A 24,760-nucleotide genomic window follows, 5' to 3' on the forward strand; every position below is an offset into this window, starting at 1 on the left:
CTAGACTTTAAGGCATGTTGTATCTTGATGAGGGACAGACATGTTGCTAAAATAAAGTCCAGAACCTTCCTCATTATTAAAAAGACACTGAATTCTAGAGAGTAGGTGAAGTGGTACACATGACACTCTTCCCCCAGGCACACCTTTCCTCTCCTCGAGCCCAGAAGGATCTAGGAAGCCCATATGGGATGACCTTGTTAAATAAGTCAGTCCTTTGTAGAGCACACCTGGAAAACAAATGAAGATATTATCTTCCCAGGGATGGTGTGTCTGGAATGGAAGTGTCATCAACTAGCGTGTTGTTCCTTCCATCTCATTTTAAACTTGGTCTAAGTATAGCATTTTAAATCCTTTATTGTCCATTAAAACAGTTAACAATTTGAGGAAGTATAAGGTCATATTAAAATTGGGTCTAATTATTCAGTAAGGATTTTTTCCATTAATTACAGGTCCAAATGATCCAGATAACCCTGAACCACCTCTTGTGATCCGACTGAAAGAGCAAAAAGCCTTCAATTGTAACAATACTGGTACAGCTTTCCTTTGACCCACCCCTACCCACTCCAGTAATTAGGAAAAACAAGTCCAGGCACATCAAGAAGCGAGACTTTTAATAAAAACAAATTTCTTCAGTAATGAGATTCAGTAAAGTACTGGATACAATACAAGGTCACTTCAAACAATTACAACACATACGAGACTAATGGCATTCAAATGGGCAAAACCAAAATGACTAGGCTCAGACTTGACAATCCCAATTGATTTTGGGATTTCAGGACAATGTAAATAACACCATGCAATAGATGGTCCTATTAAATATGATTACTGTATGTTTTATAGCACCTGACATGACAACATATACTGTTGGCTGCTGTGTTGAGAGGACAGAGAGCATGGCCAAGTAAAAACTGTCATTTAAACTGTCATTTCCATGTAAAAGCACCCATGAGCAGTTTATAGGATCATATCAAATGTGGTCTTGTTGGTGGCAGACCGCATTAGAATAATAGCCAGAGTGTAGAATAATACCCAAACATTCAAAGCAGGATATTACAATTTTCTACCTTTGTGTACTTGTTCAGGATACATCCTCATGAAGAGAATGACATTCATATCCATAATTATGCATTCTGTGTAGTACAGATTAAGGACCCATGATGTCATTCTGTTACTGTCATTCTGTTACCGGTTGTTGATCCACTTCACTTACTGTAGTTCAATAAACAAGAGATGTTCTCAAACTCAAGGCGTCATATCATAGCTAACACCCCATTCTTTCTGCAGACATCTTTGAATCTTAATTTGGAGTAAATATTTTACAGTTTTTGGAAAATTTGCTCACATAAACTGTGAGAGATTTTACTCTTATTCTGCTACCAAACTTTGCATCTTCAATGTTCCTCAAGTAAAAGTATTTCAGTAACATTTTCAGTGGCAATTGTTCAAAGTAGACTTCTGCATATAGGTGTATGGTTTGCTAAACTTTGCTTGACATACATTTTAAAATGTGAAAAGTGAGTCTCAGCATTACTCTGTTACAGTGGAATTGCCCAAACCTAGATTCTAAAAGGTCCAACTGAGCAAGAAGCAGCGATGAAAAGAAAAACAATGCTGGCTACTGGCTTAATGTCATATTAATGGCATTGGGTGCCACACACTTGCTGTGAAGCAGTGTGTTTACAATACATTAGTCTAATGTAGCCTACTTTAACTCCAGACTTCAGTTCCAAGACACTAGTTTTAACAACTTCACACACAAAACTAATCCGCCCCCCATAACTCAAAAAATGTGATTGAAAAGGCAACAAAACAACCACGGGTTATCCTGTTTTCAAGAGAAGACAAACCATTTCTTATCATAACTAATTATGAAACAGCACAGCCATGGGAATTAAAGCATACAAGTAGAACTAGCCATCTTCCTGTTAGCAAGACGCTATTCACAACCATTTCCTCCCATGTCTTGGCCCCTACATCTTAGGGGACACACCTGCTGTAGACTGTTGGTGAGTCAAACAGATAACTAATTTATAAATCAGGTGGGTTATTGTTCAGCTACCGAGCAGTACTTTCTGCACTTCATACTTAAGGTAAGAGTTTGAGGATAGATTGCACTACACTTGTGTCAAGAAATGAATCCTTGGAATACACATTACTATTTGGCAATGCCACACCCTGATAAGGTGAAATGAGCTAGTGTGAGATTGCCAGCATCAGCACATGATTGTTTTGGAAACAAAACACTTAAAAAGGGCAGAGAATCCTAGGACAGATGTGGGAAAGAGAGATAGGAAGTTTCCACTACATCCCATGTCCAGTGAATACTTTGGTTCCTTTTTGGGGGGTTTTATTGGGAAAGAATGCCACTAGTTAAATGCACAATGTCTGAAAATTCTTTGCCAAAATCTAAAAACAAATGGCAGTGTTAAGACTATTTCTACATATGACATTGTCCATAAACTTTACATAAAACGTGGTTAAATTGTAAAAGAAATGTCATTACGACCAAAATACTTGATGTTAGAATGCTTGATAGTGTGATATGAAACAAGACTTTGCTAAACAGTGCTAGCCCACTGTTCAGGCAGTGTCTGTCCATTTTATAATAAAGGGATTAATCCTCCCTGGCCAGCAGAATTATGTGTAACACACTTGTTTCAAATCCAATGGAAAACGAACAGGTGTTTCAGGTTAAATCCCCATGTCAAGTACGGGAACTTAATCTTCTACTACTCCACAACAAAATTATACATTCCACTGTCTATTAGGTCAAGTTTTGTACTGTCAGAGGCAGCTAAAACATTGTTTTATGTTGTCGGTGTTGTCAGCTCGAAGAAAATGTTGGTTGGTTACAAAACACCTTGCATCCACATATAGCCTACTAAACAATAAAACCACTTTTGAAATGATAAATAGCGTTATTTCAAACTCAAAATGACTATTGTCTTACCTGTAAAAAACAAAAATGTGAACGACAGCAAGATGCAAAGTTTCCTCGAAGTATACATCTCCATAGTTCAACATGCGCCTTCTGTCTGACCACAGCTGCTGTTTCCCGTCTTAATGTATAGTCTCCCCGTTATCTGTGCGCAATTTCGCACTTCCTTGAACCGCCAGAGCAAAGACTAGGGGTAGCGAGTTTACAGTGGACAATGTGACATTATCCAGAGTTAAATCATCTCGTTCTCAGCAGCAGTTGACGTGAGAGTGATACAGCCAAGCGTTGGCATTTAACGTTGCGCGCAAATAATTATTGCAGCAGCCTACTTTGGCAAGTGTCCAGATCTTTTCTTACAAAAATGTCTTCGTCGACTTTCTCGTTCATGCTTCGGTCGTCGTCAAAAACGGCAAGTTGTCATCGTGAGAATGCTCTGCCACCTCAACAACCTACACCTGCGCACATTAGCAACGTCACTCTTGAAATGCTGGGCACTTACAGGTGTAACGTAAACTCGTACATCGCCTTGGTCCGTACAATTGGCAAGTGTCCAGCTCTTTTCTTACAAAAACGTCTTCGTCGGCTTTCTCGTTCATGCTTCGGTCGTCGTCAAAAACGGAAAGTTGTCATCGTGAGAATGCTCTGCCACCTCAACAACCGACACCTGTGCACGTTAGCAACGTCACTCTTGAAATTCTGGGCACTTACAGGTGTAACGTAAACTCGTACATCGCCTTGGTCCGTACAATTGCCCTTATTTTAGCGCCCCAAAAACGTAATACTTCCAGATCAACTGTAATGTCAATACCATTGTAAAGCACAATTTCTCCCCTTTCCAACAGAATCAATTACATGACCTAAACGCTGCCCGTTTCTGAATAATTCAAGTAGGCAATGAGCCCCATCGGGTCTTTAAAAAAATGGCGGGTGGGTAAGTGAAACTAATGTGTGGTAGTGAGAAGGAGAGATGTTGTGTGGGAAAATTGCTTTTTTTCACTCCATCTGTCCAACTTATCACCTTACCGCCTGTAAAATGTAAATAAAACACTATAAAGAGTTTATATAATGTGTCATTACATACCTATTTGAAGGTTTGTGTTGAATTTGAATCGGGTTTTTAGGGTGATCTTAGAAGTAAACAGCGGCTTTGAGAATGATGATCGCATGCAATGATGACGCAAAAAATGACTAGGTATCCCCCCCTTACCCCGTCACTGTCCATTTCTTGTTTTTAAAGGATGAGAGAAGTGCTACACCTGGTGGAGAGAGATTGTAAGACAGAAATAGTTGCTTTATGCGTGCTGTACGTTACGACATGACACGTCACGATGTAACGGAGGGTCCGTTTTTTCAACTTTTCTTCAATACTATAAAGCCATTACCATGTCGATCAACGCTTGAATAGAAACCTAGTTCACACCCCCGATTTTGAAGTCAACACAGTCGCTACAGTCCCCTGGGACGTGCTACCTGTCCCAGACCTGCTGTTTTCAACTCTCTAGAGACCGCAGGAGCGGTAGAGATACTCTTAATGATCAGCTATGAAAAGCCAACTGACATTTACTCCTGAGGTGCTGCACCCTTGACAACTACTGTGATTATTATTATTTGACCATGCTGGTCATTTATGAACATTTGAACATCTTGGCCATGTTCTGTTATAATCTCCACCCGGCACAGCCAGAAGAGGACTGGCCACCCTCATAGCCTGGTTCCTCTCTAGGTTTCTTCCTAGGTTTTGGCCTTTCTAGGGAGTTTTTCCTAGCCACCGTGCTTCTACACCTGCATTGCTTGCTGTTTGGGGTTTTAGGCTGCGTTTCTGTACAGCACTTTGAGATATCAGCTGATGTACGAAGGGCTATATAAATACATTTGATTTGATTAGTTTTCTTTGTAGCCTCGTTTGAATGTTGCGGTTGCGCACATTTGTACGGAATGGGGTGAGTTTACGTTAGTGGTTCTATTCCCAAATAAAGAAACCGTATGTAAAATAACTATTCCCAATTATAAACTGGGTGGTTCGAGCCCTGAATGCTGATCGGCTGACAGCCGTGGTATATCAGACCGTATACCACGGGTATGACAAAACATTTATTTTTACTCCTCTAATTACGTTGGTAACCAATTTATAATAGTAACAAGGCACCTCGGGGGTTTGTGGTATATGGCCAATATACCACGGCTAAGGGCTGTATCCAGGCACCCCGCGCTGCGTCATAGTTAAGAACAGTCCTTGGCCCAGCCCTGGTATATTGGCCATATACCACACCACCGCATGCGTTATTGCTTAAATAGAACCTTGGTACATTGATTACACATTATTTATTGTATATTGCACATATAGGATACATATTAAATATGTTATTAGCTGATTAAGGGTATAACTAGGCTACTGTTGGAGGCTAGTGCAAAATGCCTTATTCAGTTCATAGACACATGCGTTATTTATTTAGCTAGAGAGCTATTTCTGGACATTACTATCTAGACAGCCTACACACCTGCTGTTTGTGCTAAGTTCCAAATTAAGAACTCAATGGGGGCTGGCTATGATACAGTATGATGACAGTCAACTCCTTAAAAAAATAGTGACTTTTTACAAATGATTACAATATAACAAATCAGCTGATAAAGCTTTTCAGACAATGGCCATGGTTAGCTCATATGTTGATACACACATTGAGGCTAATGCATAAGTGTGCAATCTAGCCAATTCCAAAATGATCTAGTCTATCTCTTTTCTTTCCTTCTCTTGAAACTGCAGTTCATGTTCTATTACTCCTTTAGATCTCTCGGGTGGCTAATGCAAAGAAACAAGCCTCGGTGGCTTGTCAAGAGAGCTTTGGCACCCCCAGCACTTAGCAGCAAACGTGGAAGTGGAGAATGTAGACAAGCCCAGCCCTTAGAGGTGAATACCTGACTCACTCTGCTTTCTCTGAGGCTGGTCGGTTGCCATGGAAATACCGGTGAGGCTAATGCAGCAAGATTACTAAATTATTAGAGTCCAAAGGCTACTGGGTCGCATCTATACGTATAAAGAGTTGCCAATGTTGCCAATGGATTACATCGGGACCTCCCCTGAATTGCTACATTCAGAGGGTGGGTGGTTGTGTCAAGGAACATGAGCACTGTCTGAAAGAAAACCGGATATGTCTACCCCTAGACAGAAAAGGTCTATATTTTGATTCATTTTATATTCAAGTTCAGACTATTTTTGATGAATCTCCTATGCAACAATGCAATTGCCTCAAAGCCGATTTCTCTACATATAGGCTTACTAGAATATCTTGTAGTTAGTAGATGTGAATCCCATGCAGGCAATAAAGCAGGGCTGGCTCTAGCCTTTTGGGGGCCCTAACCGAGATTTGGTGACCCCACATAGTTTTAATTCCTGCAATTGTACAAATTTTGCCATGGGGCGTAGAAAAAAAAGGTACCTTTTTAAAGCAAGTTTTCTGCAATTCTACTAATTTAGCCATAGGGCAGAGAGAAAAATGTGCAATTTTACCGCTAATTTCCTGTAACTTGACCCCATTTTACCAAAGGGAGAGATATTTTTGCCTTTTTAAAGCTAATTTCCTGCAATTCTACACATTCGCCATGACTTATGACATGTTAATATGATATCTGAGTGAGAGTGACTAACAAAATCAATGGGGGCCCCATGGAGGTAAGGGGCCCGGGGGCACGTGCCCTGTGTGTCTGGTCATTATTCGGCCATGATTACTGCAAGTTTAGATAGCTGGCTAAAATAACTAACCAATCTAAAAAAATAAATCACTGAGTGACTGTCTGTAGCTATGTTTCCATTAACTTGTCCAGTGATTTTTTTGTAGACATTTAGAAAGTTTTCATAGAAAATACATGCGACAATTGCCTGTTACAGTGCGATTCCATTTATCTATCTTATGTCGATAAAAGAGCTGGATGTTATGACGTCACATTTAAAAAAAATAGTCTTTCTCATGATGTAGTCATGATGTATTTCCATGGAAATATAAAGTTTATTTGGAAAGTAATAAAAAAAATGTTTGAAGCATTCACGATTTGCGTAAATGTAATATACTAACTCTTACTCTTGTTAAAAATATGAAATGGTATTACATTTGGTGAAGAGCATATTATGACTTGTTTAGGACTCAAAACTCTAAGTTTAGGACTTGAGACTTGACTCGGACTTGCCTGTCTTGACCTGGGACTTGAGTGCTAAGACTTGAGACTTACTTGTGACTTGTAAAACAATGACATGTTCCCACCTCTGTTTAGAATTAAATGTAGAGTGCAGCTTTATAGTTATTTCATGATATCAAGTGCCCTGCGTACCTTCAAAATTATTCGGCATTCATTTTTTCGAAAAACACAGTTTATCATTATTTGTCGCAATAAAGAAAGTCAGACAAAAGAAAAACCCACCCCTGTCAAGTAGATTAAAATGTTGTCGCTCTTTAGAAAATGTATCCTATCTCTGCCCTTTCCATTACACATGTTGCAATGATTTATTTTGCAACATTGCTCTTGCTGAATAAACCTGGGTCAATGGAAACCTGCATGGTGACTGACATGACCTAACGTAGCAGGGGTAGAAAGACGAGTGAGCGGAATCCCCACCAGTGGAGGCTGCTGAAGGGAGAACAGCTCATAATAATGTCTGGAATGGAGCCAATGGAATTTTGATGCCATTCCACCTATGGCCCTCCAGCCATTACCACAAGCCTGTTCGCCCCAATTAAGTTATACCACCAACCATCTGTGGTCCCTACTTCCGTTTTTTTTCTAGGGGAAAGGGAAGTTAGGTTGTAAATACTGTATCCCTGAAAACTAGAAACATCCACTTTCTCCCAACGCCGCTAAGGGTGTGACTGACATAACAAGAGAAAAACTGCTGATACACAACCACATTCTGGAATTGCACCTTGTGTATTATACTATTCTAACTCTCAACAATAAGTTGAGACCCCGACAGTTCCTAAACAATATATAATTGTTCTAGATATCATTGTTCAGAATTGGGACATTCAAATGTTGTGGTCTGTTATGGACGACTATGGGACATTGTGGCATTGTTCGGCTATCCCTGAGCAAATGTCCGCTCTCCTTAACCTCAAAACGCATACAGACAGGGCTTGCTGCCATAGGCAGGGCCCGCAGCCTGTCAAGAAGACAATGTGCATTGAAGTTAAATACTAGGGAGGTTGAAACAGCCGCTACCAGCTCGAAGAGGCAAAAGCAAACTAAGCATCTTCACTAAAAGGCTAAAGGTAAAGAAGAGGCAAACACCTACACTACTGGTCAAAAGTTTTAGAACACCTACTCATTCAAGGGTTTTTCTTTATTTTTCCTATTTTCTACATTGTAGAATAATAGTAAAGACATCAAAACTATGAAATAACATGTATGGAATCATGTAGTAATCAAAAAAGTGTGAAACAAATCGAAATATATTTTATATTTGAGATTCTTCAAAGTAGCCACCCTTTGTTTTGATGACAGCTTTGCACACTCTTGGCATTCTCTCAACCAGCGTCATGAGGTAGTCACCTGGAATGCATTTCAATTAACAGGTGTGCCTTCTTAAAAGTTAATTTGTGGAATTTCTTTCTTTAATACTTTTGAGCCAATCAGTTGTGTTGTGACAAGGTAGGGGGGTATACAGAAGATAGCCCTATTTGGTAAAAGATCAAGTCCATGTTATGGCAAGAACAGCTCAAATAAGCAAAGAGAAAAATGACAGTCCATCATTATTTTAAGACATGAATGTCAGTCAATATGGAAAATTTCAAGAACTTTGAAAGTTTCTTCACGTGCAGTCGCAAAAACCATCAAGCACTATGATGAAACTAGCTCTCATGAGGACCGCCACAGGTATGGAAGACCCAGTTCATTAGAGTTACCAGCCTCAGAAATTGCAGCCCAAATAAATGCATCACAGAGTTCAAGTAACAGACACATCTCTGGATATCATAAGGTGAATGCACCAATTTGTAAGTCGCTCTGGATAAGAGCGTCTGCTAAATGACTTAAATGTAATGTAAATGTAATCTCAACATCAACTGTTCAGAGGGGATTGTGTGAATCAGGCCTTCATGGTCAAATTACTGCAAAGAAACCACTACTAAAGGACACCAAAAATAAGAAGAGACTTGCTTAGGCCAAGAAACACAAGCAATGGACATTAGACCAGTGGAAATGTGACTTTGGGTCTTTTTGGTCAACCGTAAAGCATGGAGGAGGAGGTGTTATGGTGTGGGGGTGCTTTGCTGGTGACACTGTCTGTAATTTTATTAACCAGCATGGCTACCACAGCATTCTGCAGCGACACGCCATCCTATCTGGTTTGGGCTTAGTGGGACTATCATTTGTTTTTCAACAGAACAATGACCCAACACACCTCCAGGCTGTGTAAGGGCTATTTTACCAAGAAGGAGAGTGATGGAGTGCTGCATCAGCTGACTTGGCCTCCACAATCCCCCGTCCTCAACCAAATTGAGATGGTTTGGGATGAGTCGGACCGCAGAGTGAAGGAAAAGCAGCCAAAAAGTGCTCAGCATATGTGGGAACTCCTTCAAGACTGCTGGAAAAGCATTCCAGGTGAAGCTGGTTGAGAGAATGCCAAGTGTGCAAAGCTGTCAAAGGCAAAGGGTGGCTACTTTGAATTATCTCAAATATAAAATATATTTTGATTTGTTTAACACTTTTTTGGTTACTACATGATTCCATATGTGGTATTTCATAGTTTTGATGTCTTCACTATTATTCTACAATATAGAAAATAGTAGAAATAAAGAAACCCTTGAATGAGTAGGTGTTCTAAAACTTTTGACCAGAGAAATTTGATCATGTGGTGTTTTGTTGATGGTGGTGGAAAGCGCTGTCTCAGGCATCACTCCAGAATCTCCCATAAGTGTTCAATTGGATTGAGATCTGGTTACTGAGATGTCCATGGCATATTGTTTACATCGTTTTCATGCTCATAAAACCATTCAGTGACCACTCATGCCCTGTGGATGGGGGGGGGGGGAGGGGGCATTGTCATTCTATGGAGGCATGGCCATGGTAGACAAAATAATGGCCTGCCTAGCATTTGTATACATGACTCTAAGCATGATGGGATGTTAATTGCTTACTTATCTCAGAAACCACACCTGTATGGAAGCACCTGCTTAAAATATACTTTTGTGTCCATTTACTCAGGTGTTTCCATTACTTTGGCATTTACCTGTATATTCACCATTGGATTGTGTTTAAGAAACGCAATGCCTGTAACTTCTCAATTATGGCTATCTGCTGCCATCTAGTGACAGAAGTGGTGCATGAAGCATTGGCTCTCCTGCAAGGAAGGTTGGTAAGGATAGGACCTACGGGTCATCACTAGATAGCAGTATGCAGAGACAAGGACCCAACACCTACAAATGAGCACACTGGAATCTAGAACTATTCAATGAGTGGCAAATGATGGTCAGTGCCCTGTTTATTATTTTTTCAAAACACAAGACTGTGACCTGGAAACAAAAATACACAAAGACACTGGTTAACCAATAATATATATATATCAAAACATTAACATACTTCTTTGAAATTCATAATGTTAATAAATGCTGGAATGCTTGACAACATCAATATATATTCTTAAATATATATTTCTATATAGAGATAGATTCAATATCTTCATTCATATTGCCCCTCTAGGTCCTCTATAGAATTGGTTCAAGTTCCTTACGTGATCTTTACCCCTGGATATTTTTCTGGCACCTTAGACCTGACGATAGACATCCAAATTCAAAGAAATGTAAAGGCAGTTTTAAAACAAGTGCACACCATCTTCTTGTGACAAATATACTGTATGTCCACTGCTATATCCTCAAGGTAGGGAAATGCAACCAGCAGTAGCCATTCCCCTCTCACATCCCCTCATAAGACAGCATGTACACAGACGGGGGTTCAAACACTATTTCAAATGTTTTTCTGTGTTTGCTATTGCCTGCCGAGTGTGTCAGATAGCTGGGGTTTACAGTTTTGTGACAATTCTTTTGGTTCCATTGACCAAGGCAAGCTCAATCAAGCCCAGCTGAAGTATTTTTTGAATGATTTCAAATAGCATTTGAACTCAGGTCTGCAGTTAAATTGGGGGAAAGAGATATTGCATGTCCCTCTGGCCCCCGTTCAATCCTCCAGTTAATGGGAGTCAAAACAACAAGCGTTACAACGCCTCTTTGTTGTTGTACTTTAAAGAGTAACCAACTGCAATTTCTAGACATTCCAACAGTGAGCCAGCAGAGAGGAAATCTAGCTCCACCTCGATAAATTTAATGTATATGGCCGAATGTTCAGGGCCCAAGGAGAGGCCCTCTTCCCTGGTCTGCTGGCTGGTGCCGCTGCAATTCCCCTGGAGGAAGCATGTTACGGCCGAGATCTCCCTGCGGCTGTAGTGCTTGCCTGAGCTCTGAAAGTGCTGGAACAGACACTGCTGTAAGGTCCTCTCCTCTGCGATGCCCAGGTAGCAGTAGGTCACTTTGGCCCCAGTCCTCTCCCCCTCCCTCGCTCGTCCCCCCAGCCTCACCACACTCTCGGACCCGGAGCCGCCAGAGCCCGATGACCCAGAGAGAGGCAAGCTCTGGTCAGTGTCTTGGTGTTGCAGTGGAGAGGCTGGAGCCTCATCCTCCCCTGCGTAGTGCGACTCCGCCACCATGTCCTCATAGCCTATGGCGTACAGGCCGTAAGTCTTGGGGATACCCCCCGGTAGGAGATACTTGGAGGTCCCGTTGCTACAGCCCGTCACCCTGGCCTGGGCTATGGGGATCCAGTCCACCTCCATGTGCAGTTCCAGGCAGCGTGCTTCGCTAATGGTGATGTCCAGGAACTTATAATACACGTTCTTCCAGTTCATCTTCTGCACTTTGGTCATGATGACACGGCCCTCTGCCTTCTCTGGGTTGAAGTACTCACGCAGCCGCTTGCCAAGGGGCACCTGGGAGCTGATCTCTGCGTAGTGGTAGCGGATGTCCTCTCGCCAGCGCGTGTTGTAGCCCACGCCAAAAATGGCCAGCTTGTTGGAAAGGTGCAGCCGGGAGAAGTCCGTCCACGTCTGAAAGTGCTCCCACTTCAACTGCACCGACTCCAGGATACGCACCACGTTCTGCATCACTTCCTGTTTCCTGACAGGGACAGAAATACATGAACGGTCAAGATTTGGTTGAAACCAATGGGGGGTTGGTAATGAGAACAGCTGCTTAATTTGGATGAAGACTGGACATTGAATGAGGCAGAGACCAAGTTTCTGTAAGCGATTTTGTTTTTCAAATATATCACATCTTGGCAGTAAAAAAAATAAGCATTTAGTTTGGCATTATATTCATATTACACAGTGTTATTAGGGATCATTCATTCTATGGAAAAAATACATACTGGACTTGCTCTGAAGGCTCAGGTCGCAGCTGCAGGACTCTGGCATTCTTTGGTGGCTGTGTTTCCTCTGAAGAAATGAACAGTATTTTCCATCAACATCAAAATAACACAATAAATGCTACCCGACAGGCATATGGCCTCATTAACCAACTCCTACATTATTCCTTTTGACATAGAGTGAAGGAATAGCCTGCATACTAACGACAGGGCGTCCAAACATTTCACAGTCCCGTAACTACCCCTAATAAAGAACTACCAGCACCCTGGATAGTCTACCTACCCCTTTAACAACAATAAGTCTGCCGACCACTTCACTATAGCCCACTTTTGTCAACCCCACAATCAATCACCACCACTCACCAGTTTCCATCTCTCCCTCCTGGAAGGTGGAGGCCAGCACCTGGTTGCACCAGTCTTCCTGGGAGAAGTCCTCCATGGTGCTGCCGTCAGACTCCATCTCCTGGTACAGGCCACTGCTGTTGATGAGGACGGGGGCACACATCTGGGAGTCCCAGCCCCCCTGGCCAAACACCTTTTCCAGCTGCTCGATGGAGTAGCTGCTCTTCCTCTTGCCGACACCGTGCTCCTTCACTCGGCTGTAGCACCGTCGCAGCGTCTGCGGGTCATAATGGATGTGTGAATGTTAGAGGAAGAGCTTGAGGTTAGTGTTAGCTACTAGGCTAGCTATAGGCCTATCCAATGCCACAAATACACCAGATTTGAGAAAGAATTTACTGAAATCCTTTGCCTCGAAATGAAACTGAGGGTATTTAATTGTTTACAATTGCACTAGATGCAAAATTCAACAATATTCTGCAATCTTCCGGTCAGCTTACCGGATAGCTATCTACATTTGAAGTCGGAAGTTTACATACACTTAGGTTGGAGTCATTAAAACTCGTTTTTCAACCACTCCACACATTTCTTGTTAACAAACTAGTTTTGGCAACTCTGTTAGGACATCTACTTTGTGCATGACACAAGTCATTTTTACAACAATTGTTTACAGACAGATTATTTCACTCATAATTCACTGTATCACAATTCCAGTGGGTAAGAAGTTTACATACACTCAGTTGACTGTGCATTTAAACAGCTTGGAAAATTCCAGAAAATTATGTCATGTCTTTAGAAGCTTCTGATAGGCTAATTGACTTCATTTGAGTCAATTGGAGGTGTACCTGTGGATGTATTTCAAGGCCTACCTTCAAACTCAGTGCCTCTTTGCTTGACATCATGGGGAAATCAAAAGAAATCAGCCAAGACCTCAGAAAAAAAATTGTAGACCTCCACAAGTCTGGTTCATACTTGGGAGCAATTTCCAAACGCCTGAAGGTACCACGTTCATCTGTACAAACAATAGTATGCAAGTATAAACACCATGGGACCACGCAGCCATCATACCGCTCAGGAAGGAGACGCGTTCTGTCTCCTAGAGATGAACGTACTTTGGTGCGAGAAGTGCAAATCAATCCCAGAACAACAGCATAGGACCTTGTGAAGATGCTGGGGGAAACAGGTGCAAAAGTATCTATATCCACAGTAAAATGAGTCCTATATCGACATAACCTGAAAGGCCGCTCAGCAAGGAAGAAACCACTGCTCCAAAACCGCCATAAAAAAGCCAGACTACGGTTTGCAACTGCACATGGGGACAAAGATCATACTTTTTGGAGAAATATCCTCTGGTCTGATGAAACAAAAACAGAACTGTTTGGCCATAATGACCATCGTTATGTTTGGAGGAAAAAGGGGGAGGCTTGCAAGCCAAAGAACACCATCCCAACCTTGAAGCAAGGGGGTGGCAACATCATGTTGTGGGGGTGCTTTGCTGCAGGAGGGTCTGGTGCACGTCACAAAATAGATGGCATCATGAGGGAGGAAAATTATGTGGATATATTGAAGCAACATCTCAAGACATCAGTCAGGAAGTTAAAGCTTGGTTGCAAATGGGTCTTCCAAATGGACAATGACCCCAAGCATACTTCCAAAGTTGTGGCAAAATGGCTTAAGGACAACAAAGTCAAGGTATTGGAGTGGCCATCACATAGCCTTGACATCAATCCTATAGAAAATTTGTGGGCAGAACTGAAAAAGCGTGTGCGAGCAAAGAAGGCTACAAACCTGACTCAGTTACACCAGCTCTGACAGGAGGAATGGGACAAAATTCACCCAACTTATTGTGGGAAGCTTGTGGAAGGCTACCTGAAATGTTTGACCCAAGTTAAACAATTTAAAGACAATGCTACCAAATACTAATTGAGTGTATGTAAACTTCTGAACCACTGGGAATGTGATGAAAGAAATAAAAGCTGAAATAAATCATTATCTCTACTATTATTCTGACATTTCACATTCTTAAAATAAAAGTGGTGATCCTAACTGACCTAAGACAGGGAATTTTTACTAGGATTACATGTCAGGAATTGTGAAAAACTGAGTTTAAATGTATTTGGCTAAGGTGTATGTAAACTTCCAACTTCAACTGTATCTAGCTCAGGGAAGGGCAACTGGTTATATTATCTCGCTACATTACTACACTGAACAAACATATAAAACGCAACATGCAACAACAATAAAGATTTTACTGAGTTACAGTTCATATAAGGACATCTGTCAACTGAAATACATTCATTAGGCCCTAATCTATGGATTTCACATGACTGGGAATACAGATATGCATCTGTTGGTCACAGATACAAAAAAAGGTAGGGTCGTGCATGTTAGGATTTATGTTTATGCATAATAGCCTGTTAGCATATTGGTTGAAGAGGAATATTGTTTTGTTACACACATGTACGCACACCCCCCTCTGTATAGTGTGTGTAGGTGTAAGGACTGACCAACACAGGCCATAAAAGTTGTGGACAGTCTGGAGAGGGGAAGGGTGCAGCTCTCTAGACCAACCAAGAGGTTAGAATACTGGACAATACCATATTAGGAACTGTTTTAGTGTAGAATCGACAGACCCAAGACGGAGCTAATCTACCCAGCAACCAGAGGTGGACAAAGGAACGCGCCAAGGGGCCAGCAAAGGGGGGCAGAGTCTAAACCAGGCCCAGCCTCTACTGTGATAGGCCAACAGACGCGTTGAAACGACGTCATCACGGTATAAGAACAGCTGTTTACGTACTTCTTGCCAGTTCCCTGTTCATCCTGCGCGGTGAAACAGCGAACCCGTATATACGAAAATTGCATTTGCCATTCATTGTTTGCGGTAATTAAACATAATTAAAGAAAGTTAGCAGACCATGCATTTTATTTATCCTGACACCGGATTTGTTACACACAGCGTTCACATGCATCAGAAAACCATTCAGTATCTGGTGTGACCACCATTTGCCTCATGCAGCGTGACACATCTCCTTTGCATAGAGTTGATCAGGCTGTTTATTGTGGCCTGTGGAATGTTGTCCATCCCCTCTTTAATGGCTGTGCGAAGTTTCTGGATACTGGTGGAAACTGGAACACAATGTCATACACATCGATCTAGAGCATCCAAAACATGCACAAAAGGTAACATGTCTGGTGAGCATCCAGGCCTGAGAAGAACTGGGACATTTTCAGCTTCCAGATATTGTGTACCGATCCTTGCGACATGGGGCCGTGCGTTATCATACTGAAACATGAGGTGATGGCCATTGATAAAATACAATTGTGTTAGTAGTCCATAGCTTATGCCTACCCATACCATAACCCCACCATGGGGCACTCGGTTCACAACGTTGACATCAGCAAACCACTCTCCCACACAAAGCCATACACGCTGTCTGCCATCTGCCCGGTACAGTTGAAACCAGGATTAATCTGTGAAGAGAACACTTCTCCAGCGTGCCAGTGCCAATTGAAGGTGAGCATTTGCCCACTGAAGTCTGTTACGACCCCAAACTGCAGTCAGGTCAAGACCCTGGTGAGGTCGACGAGCACACAGATGAGCTTCCCTGAGACGGTTTCTAACAGTTTGTGAAGAAATTCTGAAAAACTGAAACCCAGTTTCATCAGCTGTCTGGGTGGCTCATCTCAGACCATCCCGCAGCTGAAGAAGCCGTATGTGGAGGTCCTGGGCTGGCATGGTTACATGTGGTCTGCGGTTGTGAGGCCGGTTGGACATACAGTACTGCCAAATTCTCTAAAACGATGTTGAGGCGGCTTATGGTAGATAACTTAACATTTAATTCTCTGACAAGAGCTCTGGTGGACATTCCTGCAGAGAGCATGACAATTGCACGCTCCCTCAAAACTTGATACATCTGTGGCGTTGTGTGACAAAACTGCACATTTTAAAGTGGGCTTTAATTATCCCCAGCACAAGGTGCACCTGTGTAATGATCATGCTGTTTAATTAGGTTATTGATATGCCACACCTGTCAGATGGATGGTTTATCTTAGCAAATTAGAAATACTCACTAACAGGGATGTAAACAAATGTGCACAAAATTGGGGGAATACACTTTTTTTGCATATGGAAAATGTCTGGGATCTTACATTTCAGCTTATGAAACGTGGGACCAAGACTTTACATGGTGCGTGTATATTTTTGTTCTGTATAGCTATCTAGATAGGTAACGTTACTTAGTCATGGGGCACAGCTAGGAAGGTTGCAATGACAACATCCTGGTTAACATAAAATTAATGAACATAGCACGAAGTTGCCTAGCAAGAGTCTGACAGATGGCTAACGTTAGCTACCTAGCTATGTGATAGATGAACATGCTTACTCTGTCCCCCATTACCTTCATCCTTTCCCTGCATTGGGATGGGGTCCTTTCGTAGCCGAGCTCTGCCAGGGCTCGTGAGACCCGCTCGTACATTGCGGGACCAGGAGCCTTTCCAGAGAAAACGGTGCCTGCAACCTCCAGCTGCTGCATTCGTGCCTCTGTCAGTCTTTCATTGCCCCACACCGCAATAAGGGCGTTTGTTTCTGATGGGGTCCACGACATCCCTCGGCAAGCTGTGAAGCTATTTGATGCACAGGCCGATCCACTTCGGCCTGCGCTCCCAGAAATCGACAAACCTACGTTGAGAGGCGAGAATCGAGTAGGTGTGGAGGGATTGGAATGATATTGGTTGCTGTCGCTCAAATCTTCTGATTCTGGTGATGGCACTTCTGTTTTCGGTATCTTTAACGGCGTCGATATCTCTGGAGAATGATCAGCGTTACTGGGCGCCGCCATCTTGCTTCTGTTGCTAAGGGGCGGGGGGTGGGAGTTGACGTCTCCTCAGTGGATTGGGTGGGCGGTCAATTAATATTGCAAACGAAAAATATGGGTCAAACCATCTGCACTGTATAATTTGTGTGTGCGCATGCACTCGGTGTTGCCATGTTCTCGTGTAAATGTTGGGGAGGGCCGGAGGGGTGTGTTTGTTTTGAGAGAGCACTGCAGTTATTGGCTAAGTCACGTGAGCGAGAGGAGCGGGCAGCACGCGTGCACGTGCAACTTTTTACCAGTTGTAGGTAGACTATTTAGATTGTCATTATGGAGACACCTATTTCCAAACCTTTTTCCAGAAGACATATTAATACTCTAGAACCGATGCACATGAATAAATAATGGAGATAAAGCACTGGAAAACGACTTTGGGCGCACTAGTGCGCATTACATAAATCCGCTCGGAGGTGGTTTAAACTGCATTCTAATGTTGACTGCTTAAAGAAAACGCTATCAAGCCAAGTGCTTTACGCATGCTCAGTTCTCGTGTCTCGGGGGCTGCCCGTGTGGACATTTGAAATGTAAATTATGGAACTCCCTCGCGTTGTTCTTTTTATGGGGAAAAGTTCATAATGAAACTGACATTAGGCTAAATGTCGAGAATTATATTTGCCTCTGTTGGCCATCAAGTAGTCTATTAATGTATATGCCATTGTAGGCTACCATTTGATACAATACATATGTTGAAATTACGATATCACTGAGGTCATTGCAAATCAATTAGTGCCACCTGTGTAGTCTACCTGGAGCTGGCAAACCAATGTAATAAATAGCCTATAACTTCAATTTGTTGTTGTTGAAGTCTTGTGTTATTATGAATGCATTAGATTGACGGTAACAGTAGTCAGATTAGGCTACAGGTAAAACACATTCTAAAAAATAAACACTGGCTGTGGTTAACAAGCAAATTCAGTTCATATACATATTATTAATATTTAATTCAGTGATTGAAATTATGACCACATCCTCAGTATCCTATTCCAGAAGGCTATATGGGAAACAAGCACTTCTTATTGTGAAATCGGCTTCCGCAGTATTACTTATGGCAAGGATGCAGGGATTGAGCTCGGGCCTATTCCGGTGTGAGTTATCTGGCCCAAATGTACACTACCATTCAAAAGTTTGGGGTCACTTGACTTTGTTGTCCTTAAGCCATTTTGCCACAACTTTCGAAGTATGTTTGGGGTCATTGTCCATTTGGAAGACCCATTTGCGACCAAGCTTTAACTTCCTGACTGATGCCTTGAGATGTTGCTTCAATATATCCACATCATTTTCCTCCCTCATGATGCCATCTATTTTGTGAAGTGCACCAGACCCTCCTGCAGCAAAGCACCCCCACAACATGATGCTGCCACCCCCGTGCTTCACGGTTGGGCTGGTGTTCTTCGGCTTGCAAGCCTCTCCCTTTTTCCTCCAAACATAATGATGGTCATTATGGCCAAACAGTTCTATTTTTGTTTCATCAGACCAGAGGACATTTCTCCAAAAAGTACGATCTTTGTCCCCATTTGCAGTTGCAAACCGTAGTCTTGCTTTTTTTATGGCATTTTTGGAGCAGTGGCTTCTTCCTTGCTGAGCGGCCTTTCAGGTTATGTCGATATAGGACTCATTTTACTGTGGATATACTGTGAATTCAGAAACTGCTTTGCCAGCTGTCTTCCAGCAGTGGGCATATGCCCTCTGTGTGGCTATGTGGCATAGTTTCTGACAATCTCCATGTGATTGGTATTTGGTAAAGGTCAGACACAGGAAAGAATGTGGACAGACTAACTTTTAAAGACAGGTTGCACATCCGGTTGTGAGGAGTGGCTATGAATTCAGAGAGAGTGCTTCATGTCAACAGAATAATTCTTCATATTTTCATTATGACTTATTACATTTGGGCTGCATCCCAAATGGCACTCTATTCTTGTTATAATGCATTACATAAAATAATGCACTATAAAGGGAATAGGGTGCCTTTTGGGACACAAGCATGGTCATGTGTTTAGCAGCTCAAATGCACATATTTAAGAAGCCCTAAAAGCTCCATAGGTGATTGGATATTTGTGAATGCAAATTTGTCCAATAGACTAGGTTCTGTGTCTGTACCATTATAGGATCTCCATTATATACCATATATATGCGCAGACATAATTTAAGATTAATGAGGTGATTGCTGTATTTGTACTCAATCAGGACAAAATGCTTGGCTATGAGGTTTATACTGCAGCCATTTACCTAGCGTCTTACTAACTGAAGTTTGAAGATGGACTGATCTCTTCCTAATTATGGCTGGCTGGTATTATATGCCTTGTGGTGTCATTAGAATTCTAAGTTTTGCATGTTCTATGGTCATTCTATTCATGAGTGTGTTTTTATTTAAATGGTAATGTAATCGTGGAAGATGGGATTTGATTGAGAGGGAGGGACAATATCATACTTGTGAATATTATAATGGTAATTTTCAATCAGCCACCATTTTCTGTTTGCCTTATGTTGATATTTTGGATGATCCATTTACCTAGCCTACTCAATCCATTTCCCTCTGACCAGAGCAGGGCTACATTTTCATAACATGGGTAACACATAATATGTACAGCTATTATTAGCATAATGCCCTAATGGACAAGGATTCAGCAAAAACAAACATGGAAAAATACATATCCATAAATTCGTAGTAAATTATTGGGATGTGGGCTCAATTAAAAAGTGTTTGAACACAACCTTAGTGTGTGCTGTTAAAAGCCAGCAATTAATCTTCTCTCCGGTTCGGCAATGGATTTGTGTAACGTCCATGCTAACCTCTGATTGGGTCACAGATGTGTTGGGTCCCAAAGCCTTGGCAATGTGGTATGCTAGGGCTGTGTTTTTACTTGAAAGCTCTGCTTTGGCTGCATGGTGCAATTTGCTCAAAAATCATGAAGAGATAAAAAAATAAATGGATTGAAAATGAACAACAGGGAAAGGTGCTAAAATAAAAGGAATGAGAAAATGGTTGACCATATCTCTTTAAAAGATGACAATTTCAGGTGTTTTCACACAGCTTTTTATTAAGCTTCGGCCTATCTGGGTAAATCATCCATAGTAGGGGTCTTTTCACACCCACCATAAAATTCTGTTTCATCTCATTCCCCTTCGCTGAGTGCTCAGGATCAGATCATTAGCGAGTGGGTGTGATTGATCATTACATGCATTCATCTCCAGCGCTGATTGCAGCACCTGCAGTATGCATGCCAGCTCAAGCACACAGCCACGGTTGAAGAAATCAAATCAAATGTTATTTGTCACATGTGCTGAATACAACCTTAGTGAAATGCTTACTTACAAGCTCTTGACTAACAATGCAGTTTTAAGAAAAATATTAAGTAAAAAATAGATAAGTAAAAAATTTAATAGTTAAAGAGCATCAGTAAAATAACAGTAGCGAGGCTATATACATGGGATACCGGTACAGAGTCAATGTGCGGGGGCACAGGTTAGTTGAGGTAATTGTGGTAATATTTATATGTAGGTGGAGTTAAAGTGACTGCATAGATAATAAATAGAGAGTACAGTGGCTTGCGAAAGTATTCACCCCCTTGGCATTTTTCCTATTTTGTTGCCTTACAACCTGGAATTAAAATAGATGTTTGGGGGGTTTGAATCATTTGATTAACACAACATTCACTTTGAAGATGCTATATATGTTTTCTTGTAAAATAAACAAGAAATAAGACAAAAGAACAGAAAACTTGAGCGTGCATAACTATCCCCCCCCCCCAAATTCAATACTTTGTAGAGGCACCTTTTGCAGCAATTACAGCTGCAAGTCTCTTGGGGTATGTCTGTATAAGCTTGGCACATCTAGCCACTGGGATTTTTGCCCATTATTCAAGACAAAACTGCTCCAGCTCCTTCAAGTTGGATAGTTCCACTGATGTACATCAATCTTTAAGTCATATTCTCAATTGGATTGAGGTCTGGGCTTTGACTAGGCCATTCCAATACATTTAAATGTTTCCCCTTAAACCACTTGAGTGTTGCTTTTGCAGTATGCTTAGGGTCATTGTTCTGTTGGAAGGTGAACCTCCGTCCCAGTCTAAAATCTCTGGAAGACTGAAACAGGTTTCCCTCAAGAATTTCCCTGTATTTAGCGCCATCCATCACTCCTTCAATTCTGACCAGTTTCCCAGTCCCTGCTGATGAAAAACTTCCCCACAGCATTATGCTGCCACCACCATGCTTCACTGTGGGGATGGTATTCTCGGGGTGTTGAGAGGTGTTGGGTTTGCGCCAGATATAGCGTTTTCCTTGATGGCCAAAAAGCTCAATTTTAGTCTCATCTGACCAGAGTACCTTCTTCCATATGTTTGGGGAGTCTCCCACATGCCTTTTGGCGAACACCAAACATGTTTGCTTATTTTTTTCTTTAAGCAATGGCTTTTTTTCTGGTGACTCTTCCGTAAAGCCCAGCTCTGTGGAGTGTAAGGCTTAAGGTGGTCCTATGGACAGATACTCCAATCTCCATTGTGGAGCCTTGCAGCTCCTTCAGGGTTATTTTTGGTCTCTTTGTTGCCTCTCTGATTAATGCCCTCCTTGCCTGGTCTGTGAGTTTTGGTGGGCGGCCCTCTCTTGGCAGGCTTGTTGTGGTGCCATATTCTTTCCATTTTTGAATAATGGATGTAATGGTGCTCCGTGGGATGTTCAAAGTTTTGTATATTTTTTTATAACCCAAACCTGATCTGTACTTCTCCACAACTTTGTCCCTGATCTGTTTGGAGAGATCCTTGGTCTTCATGGTGCCGCTTGCTTGGTGGTGCCCCTTGCTTAGTGGTGTTGCAGATTCTGGGGCCTTTCAGAACAGTGAAAGATCTATGTGAAAAATCATGTGATGCTTAGATTGCACACAGGTGGACTTTATTTAACTAATTATGTGACTTCTGAAGGTAATTGGTTGCACCAGATCTTATTTAGGGGCGCCATAGCAAAGGGGGTGAATACATACAGTTGAAGTTGGAAGTTTGCTTACACTTAGATTGGAGTCATTAAAACTCGTTTTTCAACCACTCCACAAATTTCTTGTTAACAAACTATAGTTTTGGCAAGTCGTGAGAACATCTACTTTGTGCATGACACAAGTCATTTTTCCAACAATTGTTCACAGACAGATTATTTCACTTATAATTCACTGTATCACAATTCCAGTGGGTAAGAGGTTTACATACACTCAGTTGACTGTGCCTTTTAAACAGCTTGGAAAATTCCAGAAAATGATGTAATGGCTTGAGAAGCTTCTGATTTACATAATTTGAGTCAACTGGAGGTGTACCTCTGGATGTATTTCAAGGCCTACCTTCAAACTCAGTGCCTCTTTGCTTGACATCATGGGAAAATCAAAAGAAATCAGCCAAGACCTCAGAAAAAAATTGTAGACCTCCACAAGTCTGGTTTATCCTTGGGAGCAATTTCCAAACACCTGAAGGTACCACGTTCATCTGTACAAACAATAGTACACAAGTATAAACACCATGGGACCACGCAACCGTCATACCGCTCAGGAAGGAGACGCGCTCTGTCTCCTAGAGATGAACGTACTTTTGTGCGAAAAGTGCAAATCAATCCCAGAACAACAGCAAATGACCTTGTGAAGATGCTCGAGGAAACAGGTACAAAAGTATCTACTCTATATCTGTCACACCCTGACCTTAGAGAGCCGTTTTATTTCTCTATTTGGTTAGGTCAGGGTGTGATTTGGGTGGGCATTCTATGATTTCTGTTTCTTTGTTTTTGGCCGAGTGTGGTTCCCAATCAGAGGCAGCTGTCTATCGTTGTCTCTGATTGGGAACCATACTTAGGCAGTCCTTTTTCCCACCTTCTGTTGTGGGATCTTGTCTTTTTGTGTTGCATGTGTTTGCACTCTCAGCTTGACATTCGTTGAGTTGTTTATTGTTTTTTGGTGGAACATTTAATATTAAAGGAAATGTACGCCTACCACGCTGCACCTTGGTCTTCATTTAACGATGGATGTAACAGAAGATCCCAACACCTACGGACCAAGCAGCGTGGTCAAGAGGACTGGACCTGGCAGGAATTCCTGGAGGGAGCAGGACCCTGGACAAGGGCCGGGGAGTATCGCCGTCCGAAGGAGGAGATAGAGGCAGCGAAAGCGGAACGGCGACCATACGAGGAGATAGCTCAACGAAGCAAGCACAAGAGGCAGCCCCAAAAAATGTTTGGGGGGGCACACGGGAAGATTGGCTGAGTCAAGGTTCAGACCTTAGCCAACTCCCCGTGCTTACCGTGGGGAGCATGTGACCGGTCAGGCACGGGTGTTATGCGGTGATGCGCACTGTGTCTCCAGTGAGCATTCACAGGCCGGTGCGCTCTGTTCCAGCGCCCCGCATTTGCCGGGCGGTAATGGGCATCCAGCCAGGACGGGTTGTGCCAGCTCTACGCTCGAGACCTCCAGTGCGCCTCCATGGCCCAGTGTATCCGGTGCCTGCTCCACACACCAGGCTTCCAGTGCATCTCCCCAGTCTGGTGAGACCTGTTCCGGTTCCACGTACCAGGCCTCCAGTATGTCTCCCCAGCCTGGTAAGCCTTGTGGCAGCTCCACGCACCAGGCTTCCTGTACGTCTCGTCAGTCCGGTGAGACCTGTTCCGGCTCCACGTACGAAGCCTCCAGTGATGATCCATGGCACGAAGCCTCCAGTGATGATCCATGGCCCGGAGCCTGTAGTGATGATCCATGGCACGAAGCCTCCAGTGATAATCCATGGCCCGGAGCCTCCAGTGATAATCCATGGCACGAAGCCTCCAGTGATGATCCATGACCCGGAGCCTGTAGTGATGATCCAAGGCACGAAGCCTCCAGTGATGATCCATGGCCCGGAGCCTGTAGTGATGATCCATGTCACGAAGCCTCCAGTGATGATCCATGGTACGAAGCCTCCAGTGATAATCCATGGCCCGGAGCCTCCAGTGATAATCCAGGGCATGGAGCCAGTCCGGAGCCTCCAGCGACGGTCCCCAGTCCGGAGCCTCCAGCGACGGTCCCCAGTCCGGAGCTTCCAGAGACGGTTCCCAGTCCGGAGTCCGCGACGACGATCTGCGGTCCGGAGACCGTGATGATCCACGGTCTGGTTCCTCCAGCGATGATCCACGGTCCGGTTCCTCCGGCGACGATCCACGGTCTGGTTCCTCCGGCGACGATCTACGGTCCGGAGTCCCCGGCGACGATCTACGGTCC

General features: G+C 42.8%; 2 protein-coding genes across 4 annotated transcripts in view; both read right to left on the reverse strand.

Annotated features, from left to right (window-relative positions):
- The window catches only part of LOC120031260 (endothelial cell-selective adhesion molecule-like), a 61,816-nt gene extending 58,147 nt beyond the window's left edge, over positions 1 to 3,669 (reverse strand). The window contains exon 1 of one of the 3 annotated variants that reach the window (XM_038976939.1): positions 2,951 to 3,669. In XM_038976939.1, the coding sequence (XP_038832867.1) occupies positions 2,951 to 3,014 (64 nt within the window). In that variant the 5' untranslated portion in view covers positions 3,015 to 3,669. The remainder of the gene's footprint in view (positions 1 to 2,950) is intronic. The other 2 variants (XM_038976953.1, XM_038976947.1) reach the window with 2 other exon arrangements.
- A 6,727-nt stretch (positions 3,670 to 10,396) lies between these two features.
- LOC120044352 (myb/SANT-like DNA-binding domain-containing protein 2) lies at positions 10,397 to 17,511 on the reverse strand. The gene is made up of 4 exons (XM_038988973.1): positions 17,071 to 17,511; positions 12,698 to 12,953; positions 12,338 to 12,404; positions 10,397 to 12,087 (listed from the first exon to the last, which is right to left on the reverse strand). Exons 1-4 carry the CDS (start codon positions 17,509 to 17,511, stop codon positions 11,133 to 11,135), a joined length of 1,719 nt encoding a protein of 572 aa, XP_038844901.1. The 3' UTR covers positions 10,397 to 11,132.
- Between the last annotated feature and the right edge of the window lie 7,249 nt (positions 17,512 to 24,760).

Source organism: Salvelinus namaycush, chromosome 3 (assembly GCF_016432855.1).
Source record: "Salvelinus namaycush isolate Seneca chromosome 3, SaNama_1.0, whole genome shotgun sequence".
Taxonomy (NCBI): Eukaryota; Metazoa; Chordata; class Actinopteri; order Salmoniformes; family Salmonidae; genus Salvelinus; species Salvelinus namaycush.